The sequence below is a fragment of the Chenopodium quinoa genome, unplaced genomic scaffold (genome assembly GCF_001683475.1).
Source record: "Chenopodium quinoa cultivar QQ74 unplaced genomic scaffold, ASM168347v1, whole genome shotgun sequence".
NCBI lineage: Eukaryota > Viridiplantae > Streptophyta > Magnoliopsida > Caryophyllales > Amaranthaceae > Chenopodium > Chenopodium quinoa.
The window spans coordinates 2751865-2766190 of record NW_018742244.1 but is presented as its reverse complement, the minus strand read 5'-3'; the positions used below and the strand labels follow the sequence as shown (position 1 = coordinate 2766190).

The following is a 14326-nucleotide window of genomic DNA, read 5'->3' as shown; positions in this document are numbered from 1 at the left end:
ACGATTATGAAAAAATCATTAACATTATTCTATTATTGTAATTTGATGCCGTGAATTAAGCAAGCTAGTGTAGCGTATGAGTTTATTCACCCATTTGGCTATTTCCTCTAAATACGTAGAGGACAATATAGGAGTCTTGGAAATAACAATGAACACTTTGTAGACATCTAGTACTTGATATCTCACCTAAAAGACAACAGTAACGTTGACAAATCAGAAATGGTCACAATTTATGATGGCTTCTTAATATATTTTGGGTCGATCAATAAGACTCTACACTTAGAAATTGAAAAAAAGTTTGAAAATTAAGTTTTCTCATCAGTAGATATTTCTCACATTACACTTTGAAATTTCAACTTCCATGGAAAATCGGCATTATCAATGGCAATGATTTACTTGTTATTAATGCTAAAGACGGCGACCGCAACAGCGAGTATTATTCATTTAAGTTAATGACTGATGACTTAAGAAATCACAAGTTGTATGTATTGAACTATCTTAAACTCCGACTTTATCTTCCTAAAAATAATTTTAAAAAATGCAACCTCAAACCATGATTGGATATTGTAACCAATTTGATGTTCTAGTTTTTACTATTTCTTTTGAACTTGCACCAGTACTGTGCAAACAGGCATATCCTAAACATGAAAGCAAATCCACATTCATAGAACGGTAGTGATAGACCCTGATAGCGTGATTGATATGTTTTCGGCCTTTGGGGCTCTGTAGACCAGGCAGGGATCCCCTCCCCTTCCCACTTTTTTTCTCTCTTTCAAACGCGATTCTAGCTGCTTGTCCTAGTAGACCCAAAAATGGACAGAACGAATACACGGCAAGAAAGACCTACGCAAATTATATCATCCTCAAAAAACTCAAACACATAATTACATTGTTGATCATAAAATTCATTGTTGCTGCAATCAAAAAGTTCCTCAGAGAGTCCCCAAAAGAGTCACCAACTCTAAGGATGATTGATGACAAGAGAACATCACGATATATATCCTCCCAATTACCATCTCAACAGTCAACAGCTTATGTTCTAAACAAACTCAAGCATATTTTTACTAATAAGGGCCGTAACGCATTGGCATTCTGAACCTCGGGGCTTTTCTGCATAAAGGAAACAGAGATTGTTTGAAAACTGACACAAACATTAAATCTCGAAAGCTAAAAATTACTCTGTATTGAAAAGGGGAGGGGGGTAGGGGATGCAAAGTGAAATGTGAACAGAATAAATAAAATAAAAACATTTTGTTATCTAATTATTTAAAGGAGAAATTATACAAGAGCTTTTGAACCCAAAAAAGAAAGACAAAAAAAAAAAAAAATAAGGTCATAAGAACTTACCCATATCCATAAGGTGAGTAGAAAAATGGAGGTGGTGGATATGCACCCCTAAAGCCATAGCCTCCCATATAAGGACTGGCGACGCGCCTAGGGCGAAACTGCTTCATTCCTGGAACATTGGTTCTCTTTGCCGTCACCTTCAGTCATATCAAAGACAAATCAGAAAATGAAAAATATTAAATAAAGGAAGCTAAAGGAAGATCAATTCAGACAATGGTATGGCAATAGTAATTCCAACTAGGGATTTCTGACCTTCAACTGGCGACCATGCAGAACAGATTCACTCAACCGAATTGCTTCTTGAACAGCCTCTGGCTCTACAAATTCCACATAAGCATATCCCTTTGGTTGTCCGAATTTGTTAGTCCGAATGGTCACCCTGTTTACAGTTCCACATGACTGAAAGTGCTGCTGCACCTCTTCAGGTGTGCAAGCATAATCAACCTGCAATGTGTCTTTAATCAGGCTACAATAATTTGACCAAAATAAGATTTTCCTGAAGAATTATGAAAGTCCCTTTGCCTAGTATTGCTAATAAGAAATTCAAATACAAATGAAGTGCTTCTTTAAAATTCAATAAGAAAGCTAAATGACACTAGAACAAAAGCATTAAACTCACAAAAAGTTTGAACAGGATGGGCTTCACAATGCAGAAACTCCCGCTCAGCCTTTCATCTAAGCAATCAATCATAGAATGGGAAGAAAGCAAGGTGGGAGTCAGCTGTCACTCTGTCAGATAGGTTATCAGAAGAAGAAAAAAAAAGTAGTAGATCCATCCCGTGCAGCTTTGTTAGCTAGATTAACCTGAGGGCTTTGATTTCACATGCTTCAGTTTTGAAACGATAAGTTAATGACCTGAGCTCCAATGTTCAAGGATCAACTGCCACAGGAGCTAGGCTGGTGCTTACAGCAATCAAACCCTAGTTGGTAAGTTGTAATGACTCCATACCACGAAATTGTATTCAAAGACTTTAAACTTCACAATGATTCTGGTGGACTCTATGAAATGAAATATCCAGTTGCTCCCTCTGCTCCATAGTCCAAAATTATTGAGATATTGACACAGCGTTTTAAAAACAGTTGTTGAATTTTAAAGAGGGTCAAGATGAAAAGTTAGAGAAAGTGTTGGGGAAAAAAAAGAGAGAGATTGATGCAGTTGAGGAACAAAAGGAACAAGTATAAAAAGGAAGTATGAGGTTTTTTATGGAACACTCCGGATAGGAAAGTTTGAAGCAAATGTCAGGGTGGAAGGGGGTGTTGAGGCCTGTGAGATACTGAATGTAGGGATATACACTCTTAGGTGATAGGCAATTTCTGTCTAGCTTTTGGAAGGGGTGAAGAGACTGGATGGAAGTATGAGTCCAGCTGCAACTACATAGAGATGTAAAGTTGAGTACAGATCTCATCCACTTCACTGAAGAAAGGTTTACCAACAGATAGACGGCGGCAAGAATTTACTTACTTGATTTGGGAAGCAAGAAATGTTGTCTCGCTGTGTTTCAAAAGAAAGTTGTTTCCATTTACGACACATTGGCATGACTATTGCAGCCTATATTACTGAGATATGGGTATAAGAGCCGCATACAGATTATATCCAAATGTCAGACACATGAAAGATATAATATCAAACAAGGAAACATTTTTTGTAATATATGGACTCAAGTGAAAAGCCAAGAAATTCAGAAAACATACGTATTCTCATTTGAGAAAGACTTTTTGGATGTGTACAATGCGTACACACACATTTCCCATAGATTTGTTTTGTTAATTCTTGTTAAAATTAAGTTATCTACCCATTTGTAAGCATATATAAGCAAATTCCCATAATTTCCCTTCTCCTCTCTCTATTACAACTCTCTCAATCAATTTGTGGTTCAAGATAATAGAATTTGAAGGTCTGACGTCTGAATGAAATTTGGAATTTTGGGTAAAATTCAAGATCTTGAAAGGTGTTGGGTGTCTAGCCCAGGTATGTAAAGACAAAATAAAGAGTTGGAATTTCAGAAATTGCAGCCATTTGAAATGTTTCACCTCAGATATTTTTTACAAATATAAATACATGGAGGAAAATCTAAGGGAATATTCTGTTTCACATGAGCAACTGAGCTTTGCTCCGCAGTCAATTACCCCCTAGCCTTCAGGTTCAGGTTTAAGTGTTTAAGCGCTCAAAGGAATTTACCCCAATAATGCTTTCAGCGTCAAATGAAAACTTTAAAACTCTCATAAGCATAAATGTTCCATCATTGCTCATTAACACCAGCCATTAACTTTAATGTGCCTAAACATCTGAAATGTTCAAATTTCTACTCCATTCCAAAGGTCTCACAAGTAAAAACAAAAAAAGTGCCATATTTTTGTATCCTATTTTTCTGTTTCAGACTTTCAGTAACCGTTGTTAAAAAGAAATTATAAGCATATTATTTCCACATCTATCACTATTCAACATATAGTTCAAAAAAAAAAAAAAAAAAAAAAACACATCGCATCCAATCCTATTAAACCTCAAATATTACACTCAAAAGGCCCAAGAATGTACAACTGCTGAAAGTCTGAAACTACACCTTTACACCATCACATTCTGCAGTCATTAAAAGAATTGGGTTCAAGGTTTCTTGCTACAAACCTTTTGCAATTGTCTAAGTCTATAACTCAAAAGATTTGCATTATTGTTTTATATAAAGAAGCAATTAGTTGGTCACACTGGATCACACATCCATACTGACAATAATACACTATACAATCTAACAAGGTAGCATTTTGGTGTTACTGTGCCATGAATTCAAACTACCTCTCTTTCATTTGAAAAGGAACCAAAACAAAAACAAAACAAAAAAAAAAAAAAAAAAAAAAGTTAAAAGGAAGCTTATGTTCTAAATTTTTGCATTGTTCAAATACATAAACAAAGAAGCTTCTTTAGGGTACACATAAAAGCAACCTTTAATTCAAATATCATCAGTAAACTATTAAACTGACAATAGAATTCTGATGGGCAAGAGATTAGAGTGAAATGTTTATAGATTGAAAGTTGCATGTTACAGGACAAAAAGGACTAGCAGCAGAAAATAGACAAAGAATAGTAATTGCATCAGAAACGCTTCCTATCTTTTAGCCAGAGCATCAACCATGATTGATTGATTGTACACATATAGTCCATTTTTCCTGACACTTTATTTCCACTACAACTTCTAAGGTTCTATCACTTAAATATATGTCTAATAATGCCAGAGTGCTATTCATAACTTGACAATGTGAGCTTTCAAATCAAATTTTGGAAAAAAATAAATCCATTTAACAAAACTTCAGGAGCAAACAACAGATGTGTCAAGAAGGATAGTATTGATTTTACTTTTTTCACTGCTGTAATGGATAAAATATTAAAATTATTTACATAGTAGTACAAGATGATCCAACAATAAAGAAAACATAGAAGTTATTGAGCACTTATGCTAGGCTTTTTCAAGCACAAGCAAGACTTCGCAAAATAACTAAAATCTACAAGGACTACTACAGAATACGGATCCATGTGAGTAACAGCAACCTTTTTGATACCATAAAAATGGATCCTGATAATAATCATCATAGAAGTGAAATTTAAACAAAAATAAGAAAAACACATCTTTAATCATATACAGAGTATAATCATATAAATATAGCTAAACATGTGTAAGAGTTTGACAATCAAATGCTTTGTTCTTGGCTATCATCTCCAACCCTTCTATTATAAAGGAATCATGTGGTTCTGCACTCCATGGAAAACCTCTATTGGGAGCTTTGCCAGCTAGGTTGGCAATAGAGGACTAGCAACTATCAGCTTAGCCAGCTTGGTTATAGATGACTAGAAATTATCACGATGCTGGATTCCTCTTCCAGCTCATAAGGTATTATAAACTAGCTAGTCAAGTAGTTAAAACAGATTTCTGCAGATGTCATTCATAGTTGGGATGTACTGCCTAGTTGCCTATCCACCCTCAGGCCTCAAATAGTGAATGTGAGTTATGTGACATCCCTGATCTATGGATAACACCTCAAATTTTCAGGAGGGGTTTGTATGGTCAGTGAGGATATCATGAGCGCACAAAACATTGGCAGCATATAAACATATGAATATGCTAATAGCAGCACGATACAGTCAAGCCAAGTATAACATAATCAACCTAATTAGTTACAATCACACACTGTATGATTGCAAGTACAGAAAGTATGCATCACAAAAGCTATATCATGAAAATCAGAAAATGTGTCTTGATAATCTATGAAACTGGTAATAGGAAAAAAACACTCACATTGCCCACAAACACTGATCGAGAATCAACTTCCTCTCTGTTTGCTTGGTCAGCAGCCGCAACAGCAGGATCTGCAAGACACAAAATCCTTAAAGAACTGAAACTATTGAGTCATGAAATCAACAGTAGCAGACTAGCAGCATGATTGCTTCCAATCCAATAAAGAGAAAAAGTTAAATCAAATTGAAATTACACTTAAGGTATTTAATAATAAAGAAATTTATAAAATATAAGAATCATTCCATGCTTAAATATTCCAAAACTTAAAAACTAAGTTATTAAATAACTTCCCAATTATGTTCACAATTTCCTTTATGTATATTCTTTTAATAATTAGGTGGTGAAGCAGCCAATAACAATGTATGTACTTGAAGCTTAACAAGTGCCCATGGAAACTCCTAAAACAAAGGGGAAGCAACAACTTCCCTTTCATTCCTGTATTTACTGCTGAAAGATTTACATTTGACGACATCTTTTATTCATTAAAACCCTTTTTTGATCAAAAGTCATGCCCTAAATTGCAAATTTATAGAGTCAATGGATGTAAAAGTTTTGTATATGACCACATTGCCAACAGATTTGCAGCCATGAATCTCAAAACCTCTAAAGCACCAGCTCATCACAAAAGAACAAGCTGAAATAAGATCTATCACGACACACAACTACTTACACTTCATTACATTGGCAGGATTACATGACGAATAAAGAAGAGTGAAAATGTAGCGAAACTGAACAACGTTTCCTAGACATGAGATATCCGGTGATAAGTAACGGTCTACAATTCATACATCACGCATTAGACTCAGTGATTACTCTGCTACACATGGAAAAAGCTCGCATGATAGTTTATTCAATCTACATATCAATCAAAAGCTTGATCAAAACAAACAAATCCAACCAAAATTATACAACAGAAGCCTCTAATTTCAACATAAGATAGCAAATTCCATGATCACAACATAAACACAATCCATACGACAATATTTTACGTTCAATTGAAATTCCACACATGATCACCAATCAGAACCCTAAATTAATCAATTCTAGCAACAAATCGTCTAAATAATCAACAAAAATAATTCGAAAAAATACAGTAATTTTCACAAAAATAAATTTTTAAAAAAAAAAGAAAAAGGAGAAATACCTTGAACAGAACCCATCTCCTTCTCAACTTTGGCCTGCATCTCACGAAGAGCAGCGGCTTCATCTTCCATTTCCTTTAACCTCTTTTTCATATCTTCAACATCCTGAAATCAAATTATCACACATTTTCCGCCATGATTAGGGTTCGAAGAAAACTCATCCAACCAATAAAAATCAGAAAATTTTCAAAAAAAAAAAAAAAAAAAGGAAAAAGAGGAGAGAGAAAGTAGAAACCGCAGAAGGTTCAGCGTCGTTGATATCGGCAGCAGAAGTCATGTCGACGTCTTGCTCTTCCGGCTGCTCCATTGTCGTCGTCGCTGATTTTCTCTCTCCTCTCTCTCTCTCAGCTGCCTCGAGACAGCAGCGGAGGAGCCGTTTGGTGTGTGTCAATGTGGAATTATTCTGATTTTTATTTTTATTTTTATTTTTTTACTATATTGAGAGATAAATCTGTTAAGTACTACAGAGTAGAAGTACTTTTTACTATCATGTCTATCAACATTTGTTTGAGATGGGCTTCCATTTAGAGCCAATTCAGCCCATCAAATAACTTATTATAGTATGACTCTTTGATTGGTGGTGAATGACAGAGGCTAGCATGGTTCGGGTTGAGTCAAGTCAAGTCGAGCCTTTTGATAATACCTAGGATCAATGTTTACACATTTTAATTTATGGTCTTTTTGAATGAAACTAGACGTTGTTTTGGGTGAGATAAGCACTACTAACGACTAGTGATTAACTGATTACATTATAGTTGTAAGTTTACAACCTAAGATTAACTTTGTTTGACCGACTTTTATAACTCATGACTAGTTGTGATCATTAGATATAACTTGACATCTAACATCAATGTGTTTGGGGCTTATAATAACAAATTTAAATTATTTACACTTTATCATTTATCACTCTCCCAAAAAAAAAACACAAAAACTCGTATCATACTTAAATGTTGGGCAGGCTTCCTTGACCTTGACCACCTTATCCCCAAGGAGAACTGCTCAATCTCCTCACATGCCGCCAAACCATCGACTCATCTAGTCCAACCTTCCTAAGATAACTAATGCAAGCTTCAACTATCATCTTCAGATACATAATCTAAAGTATTTTGTATTACATCTGTATCTTTCTATTATAAGAGTAAAGCAATACAATTTATAGTTTCAGAAATTTCAACAATTGTTTTTTTGATTTAGTGGAAATGATTAGTTGTTATATATATATATATATATATATATATATATATATATATATATATATATATGGGAGGGATCCGGTGAGAATAGGTTCATATGTGAGAATTCATACTTATATGAGAACTGATTTTAAATTTAGAACATGTGAGTAAAAGTTTAGAACATACGAGTAAAAATTTAGAACATGCGTCTGAGTAATAATTGAGTAATAATTTAGAACGTCTGAGTAATAATTTAGAACGTCTAAGTGAGTAATATGTTTAGAACATTTGATTTAAGAATTAGAACAAGTGATTAAAAATTTATAAAATCTGCTTTATGAAATTTTAAACATATGAGTACAATTTAGAACATTTGATTTAAGATTATGAACATGTGAATAAAAATTTAGAACAAACAAATATAGAATATAGAAAGTGTGAGTAAAAAATTTAGAACATACGAGTAAAAATATAGAACATACGCTTTAAAATCTGTAACATATAATTAAAAATCTTAGAACACACATTTTAAAATTTAGAACATATAAGTTAAAATTTTGGAACAAGTTATTTAAAATTTATGATATTAAACTTAACTAATTTATGGTTTAGAACATTTAATTTAATTTAGAACACCTAAGGAAAAGTTTAGAACATCAGATTTAAAATTTAGAACATACAAGTAAAAATTTAGAACATAAAGAGTGTTCTCACATAAGAAAAATTCTCACATAAGAAAAATTCTCACAAGAGCCTCCTCGGGGAGGGATCCGGTGAGAATAGGTCCATATGTGAGAATTCATACTTATATGAGAACTGATTTAAAATTTAGAACATGTGAATTAAAATTTAGAACATGTGAGTTAAAATTTAGAACATGTGACTCAAATTAAAATTTTGAACATATGAGTAATAATTTAGAACATTTGTGTGAGTAATATGTTTAGAACATCTGATTTAAGAATTAGAAGAACTGATTAAAAATTTATAAAATTTGCTTTATGAAATTTTAAACATATGAGTAAAATTTTGACTTATGATTTAAGATTATGAACATGTGAATAAAAATTTAGAACAGACTGATATAGAATATAGAAAGTGTGGGTAAATAATTTAGAACATACGAGTAAAAAAATAGAACATACAATTTAAAATCTGGAACATATAATTAAAAATCTTAAAACACATGTTTTAAAATTTAGAACATACAAGTTAAAATTTTTGACCAACTTATTTAAAATTTATGACATCGAACTTAACTAATTTATGGTTTAGAACATGTGAGTACTAAATTAGAACATTTGATTTAATTTAGAATACCTAAGGAAAAGTTTAGAACATCAAATTTAAAATTTAGAACATGCGAGTAAAAATTTAGAACATAAAGAGTGTTCTCACATAAGAAAATTTCTCACGAGAGTCTTCCCCTATATATATATATATATATATATATATATATATATATATATATATATATATATATATATATATATAATGTATTTGTGTGATTTTTTATTAGGTTTGGACTAGTTTTGTATGGACAGCTATGTGCTCTCTAGAACCTCATAATAAGGTTTGATCTCAAAATCAATTGCTAACAAAAGAAATCATTTTTCCAGCTTTATAAATTGATCATTTTATCTTACTCCACAATTTCCATATCTATAATATAATATAATGTGTAATAACTCACATGTAAATAACGGCAAAATAATTTCAAGATTCTTCACTCTAATGTTCCCTTACCTAAAATAACAATGATTGTGATTGATGCCTAGTGATATCCGGTCAAAAACAAAGTTTGGAAGATGTTGGATACAATATGTGATCAAGATTAATGAACATAAACTTTATTTTTCAACAACAAAAACATAAAAAAAAATTAAATCAAAGGACACTCTAATACACTACTTTACTTCATAATTCAGCCAACTGTACAAAAGTTTATCCAAATGTCATTTATGTGAGTTTTGAATTGGTCCAAGTATAAACCACGTCTAGAATAAGAAAAGAAAAGGAATAGCAAATAGTTTCCCCAATCTCCATCGTCATAATGTTGTCCTGCTTCATTATTGGACGTTTTTCTTGGGAAAAATTGCCAAACTAAGCGTTTTTGGGAAACAATTTCTCAAACAAGACGCGTGGCAAAACTATTTACCAAACTAAGCTTCCAGAGTAAAACGTCAACCAGGATGGCGTTTTACCCTGGGCATTTTTTTTTTTTTTTAATTTTTAGTCAAGGATAAAACGCCATCAAGGGTGGCGTTTTAATGCTGGGCAAATTTTTTTAAAAAAAACACATTTACACAAAAACGCTAACGCCGTTGGCGTTTTACCCTAGTGATTTTTTTGAAAATAATTTACCCCCTAAAGCGCCACCATGGTTGGCGTTTTATCTCTGCACACAAACACAGCTACACAGCAACAGCAGCAACAACCACAAGAGCTGCAACAACAACAGCAACTACCTGAAGCACAATCAAGGGACCACTGATCTCCCATCTACTACGCTGGGATGCTCTGCAAAGATGTCGATATAAGGTTGCCAGACACGCACTACCCCAGCTGTAGTCACGTATACCCTCCCAGTTGTTCTCTAACAGCTGTAGGTAGATCAACTGTATGTGACTACCACTCTTGTTACTGAATAATGATCCTATCAACATGAACAGGTACGCTCGAGCGTATCTTTGGACGACCCCATCATCGGCATCAGGAGGCAACACCCCAAATGTCTCTCGTAACCATATGTGTCTTAACCCTGTGCCTCTAACATCGGTCGCCTCAGGCCTCACCCCTAACACCCTCTCAACAAGGCCACGAGGGTCCTGTATAATCGGTCCTGTAACTGCCCTACCATGCACTGGGAGCCGTGTAAGTATCGCCACATCTCGGAGCGTGACGGTGGCCTCCCCAACTGGTAGATGGAAGGAGTGAGTCTCCTGTCTCCATCTCTCAACGAGCGCAGTAATAAGCGCTCGATCGATCAGTGTGAAGGCCATCCTATGAAATCCGCCGAAACCCACAAAATCGATGTACTGTAGCACACGGGGGTCGACCACCCAATCTACCACCGTGGTGGCAACGTGGTGCCTGCAAACCAAGCAACGTGCTGGATCACCCTGTACAAGAATAAAAAATAAATTGTTTGATCAGTGAACCAAATAAATGCCAAACACAATAAATATTTGGTAGATGAAAACTTACTATCTGCTCCCATATGTCACGGCTCCGATGGGTATCCTGAAGTTAGCGCTTTTGTGTTAAAAGTAAAACGCCAACGACGTTAGCGTTTTTGTGTAAATGTTTTTTTTAAAAAAATTTGCCCAGCAGTAAAACGCCACCCTTGATGGCGTTTTACCTTTGACTAAAAATTAAAAAAAAAAATTGCCCAGGGTAAAACGCCACCCTGGTTGGCGTTTTACCCTGAAAGCTTAGTTTGGTAAATAGTTTTGCCACGCGTCTTGTTTGGGAAATTGTTTTCCAAAAACGCTCAGTTTTGCAATTTTACCTTTTTCTTGTCTTATTATTTCCTCATAATTTTGTGATTCTTTTTTCTTAAATACCAGGTGTACTGTGTACAAGCTAAGGATTGCCCAATAATTTTTCTCATGACATGAATAGAAAATGTTTTGTCACCTTTCTCTTACAAATATTTATCCTTTACAATACCTTCAATTTTGATACTGCGCATGTCATTGTGTTCCACTCGTTCTCAAACGAAAGTCTCATTTTGTTTTCGAAATCTTGTTTTTAAAACAAAAAACAATTGAGACCTTAAATTGAAGACCAAGGGTATTATTAACTTAATTTAGTACTCCGTACAATATAACTTATATAATTGTATACACTATACACTACATAGGTACATGAAGAAAAAACATGCTCTATAATGAAGAATATATTTAGATAATTATTCTACCCTTCTTCTGGAATGATATAAGGATATTGATATTTTAGTTTGCTTAATTTTGAGGGAGACTTTTTGTATTATTATTATTATTTTATTTTATTTTTGTTGGTTTGGAAAAAGCTAAAAGTTAATAGTGCAACTTGTACTCCGTAGTAGTAGTGTAGTACTGATGGGTGATGGCCCAACAATTATTACTATAAAAACAAACGTAATCCATGATTATCTTATGCTAATCTTATTAAGATTATGATATTGATGAACATGCAATATGTTAGAGTATAGAGTACAATTTATTAGTTGATTCTTGAGTAAAAATCTAGGTAGACAAACCCAAAAGAGCATATTAAAGCAAACACATCTTCTTGAATGGAGTGATGTCCACAATCATAAACTCAATTGCTACGTTTTAGGAGAACTTTTCTACCAATATTTAGATATGATATGAATGGATTATTTTATTTGTTGAACTTGATTAATTAGGAAAACTCAACTTTCTTCAACCAAATTGAGCAAGGACAATATGATCTTGTATTACATGAGGTGGTAATGATACTAAACTACCAAAGTACCAAATATTTCATATTGTACAATATGTCGACTAGTGAATATAGTCTTGAATCGAGTTCGTGTCACAAAGTTTTAAGTGGAACCAAATGATAACCAATTTAAAACCTTATTATTTTAGACTTGTGGTCATAAATTTGTTACATGAGTTAACATAAAATCCAAATTTTAATATCCGAACATTTACTCATGTATTGATGATATTGATCATTTCTGTTAAAGATAGTAGTGATTCTTCGAACTAGTAGATCACCCCGATTCACCTTATGTTAAAAAAAAAAAGTACTGTAGACTATTCCTCCATCATTTTTTCCGTAGTCCCATACAAATAAAAATCTTCAAGGTACTTAAAATAAACAAAGCACAATCTTTAACTTTTTCATCATTCAACTTGTTCACTTTATCCAGAACCAAATATACATTTAATACAATTCGACAAACTACACCCCAAATTCCATAGTAGATAAGATTATCTCACTAAATTTTAAAAACTTACTGTAAAATTAACCCAAAATATCTACAAACATCTTCATTTTTCAAGTAGTTTTATATTCTTTTACCATTTTCACCCTAACTTTTTTGTAACCTTTTTCACAACACACTTCACGTTCTTTTTTCACCCCATCCACTTAAGGTAAAATCAAATAAGAGTTGAACAAGCAGAGCTCTGTGGGTCCCACATCGCCGGAAGCAAGTACTTCCTCCCATTCACCCCATTTGCATTATAACTCGCTCCGGTAACTTTATCCACGGACACTGTCCCTGGGTATCCGGGGTAAGCGCCTGCACCGAATATCCCGGTACAGGCGCTTACCGCCTCAAGCGGGACTGTTGGCGGGCCCTGAAAGTACCCGTTCGAGAACGGGTTCGTTACAGTGCCCGCCAACAGCGTAGCCAAATTAATAATCATCCCATCAACACCAACATCCCCATTTGGGGACACCAAAGGTGGGGTCTGTGGGCCGTACATGGGCTGATAGAAAGGCCAAGCACATTGACCCGGACACTGGGTAGCAGAGTTCCCAACCCAAACATAGGCCCGTTTAACCCGACCCGATGACCCGTGGGACCCACACCTCATACAAAACCCCTCAACAACCACATCTTGGGCCGTGAGAATAACATCAATCGAATCAATCTTGTTATTGGGCTTTGAAGCCAGCCCAATAATATGCGAGTTCTTAAGCTTTTTTCCGAAAGGGTAGTTCTCGTGTAGGATTTGATTTCCTACGACGAGGGTAGAGGCTCCTCCTCCCTTGTACTTCTCCGTAGTCCTCCACCATGAGGCAACCGACGGATGTGGTGTACGAGCTGTCGTTAGCGACTGAATAAAATCGACAATGATGGAGCGCTGAGCTGGAGTGAATTTGCCGTACCAAATTAAATTGACGGAGAACTTCCCCTTTAAAAGAGGGCCGTTGTGGTATTTGAGTGTGAGGGGCTGTTGTTTGACGAGAGCAGCGGAGGAAGGGGTGGTGGTGAGGTGTAGAGAGAGAAAGAGGAGAGAGAGAGTGGCAAAAGTGTAAATTGGTGTCATTTTAGAGGGTAGTACGGAAATATTGTACGGAAGTGTTGGAGAAAAGGAAGTGAGGATGAGAGGAGTGTTGGAGAAGGATGGAGTGAGGGGGTTTGGTATTTATACTGGGGTTGAAATGTGACCATGCGGGTTGACAGCTGTTGGAGGGAGAGATGTCGTCATCAAATGAGTCCACGTGGGATTAAGTGATTCGTGAATGTTAGATGAGGTTATTTATTTTTCAAATGTGTTTTTTTCCCTCATTTGTTCTTAATGATAAGAGTCTAGTTTTGGATTTTAATGTCTTAATGAATGATTTTGACTACTTGTAGCTCTATCCTTTTGAGATTCAGAAACATACTTCAATAGAGCAGAACAAAACAACT

The 14326-nt window shown here is 34.7% G+C and overlaps 2 protein-coding genes across 3 annotated transcripts; both read right to left on the bottom strand.

Annotated features, from left to right (window-relative positions):
- Positions 1 to 826: 826 nt before the first annotated feature.
- LOC110681654 (polyadenylate-binding protein 2-like) lies at positions 827 to 7265 on the bottom strand. The gene is made up of 6 exons (XM_021857804.1): positions 7008 to 7265; positions 6775 to 6877; positions 5631 to 5701; positions 1600 to 1791; positions 1348 to 1484; positions 827 to 1110 (listed from the first exon to the last, which is right to left on the bottom strand). The coding sequence occupies exons 1-6, from the start codon at positions 7077 to 7079 to the stop codon at positions 1065 to 1067; spliced, it is 621 nt and encodes a 206-aa protein (XP_021713496.1). The 5' UTR covers positions 7080 to 7265; the 3' UTR covers positions 827 to 1064.
- A 5506-nt stretch (positions 7266 to 12771) lies between these two features.
- Positions 12772 to 14038, bottom strand: LOC110681646 (protein EXORDIUM-like 2). 2 transcript variants are annotated; one of them, XM_021857801.1, is made up of 2 exons: positions 13250 to 14038; positions 13075 to 13206 (listed from the first exon to the last, which is right to left on the bottom strand). In XM_021857801.1, exons 1-2 carry the CDS (start codon positions 13959 to 13961, stop codon positions 13133 to 13135), a joined length of 786 nt encoding a protein of 261 aa, XP_021713493.1. In that variant the 5' UTR covers positions 13962 to 14038; the 3' UTR covers positions 13075 to 13132. The 2 variants fall into 2 exon arrangements, with proteins under 2 accessions (XP_021713488.1, XP_021713493.1); XM_021857796.1 differs by having other exon boundaries at positions 12772 to 14038.
- Positions 14039 to 14326: the final 288 nt, after the last annotated feature.

Bases quoted from the DNA above. Each gene is read 5' to 3' on its own strand.
- LOC110681646 (XM_021857796.1), bottom strand. From the start codon at position 13,961: ATGACACCAATTTACACTTTTGCCACTCTCTCTCTCCTCTTTCTCTCT.
- LOC110681654 (XM_021857804.1), bottom strand. From the start codon at position 7,079: ATGGAGCAGCCGGAAGAGCAAGACGTCGACATGACTTCTGCTGCCGAT. The intron at 6,878-7,007 runs GTTTCTACTTTC...ATTTGATTTCAG, and splicing joins ACGACGCTGAACCTTCTGCG to GATGTTGAAGATATGAAAAA. The intron at 1,111-1,347 runs GTAAGTTCTTAT...TCCTTTATGCAG, and splicing joins TACTCACCTTATGGATATGG to AAAAGCCCCGAGGTTCAGAA.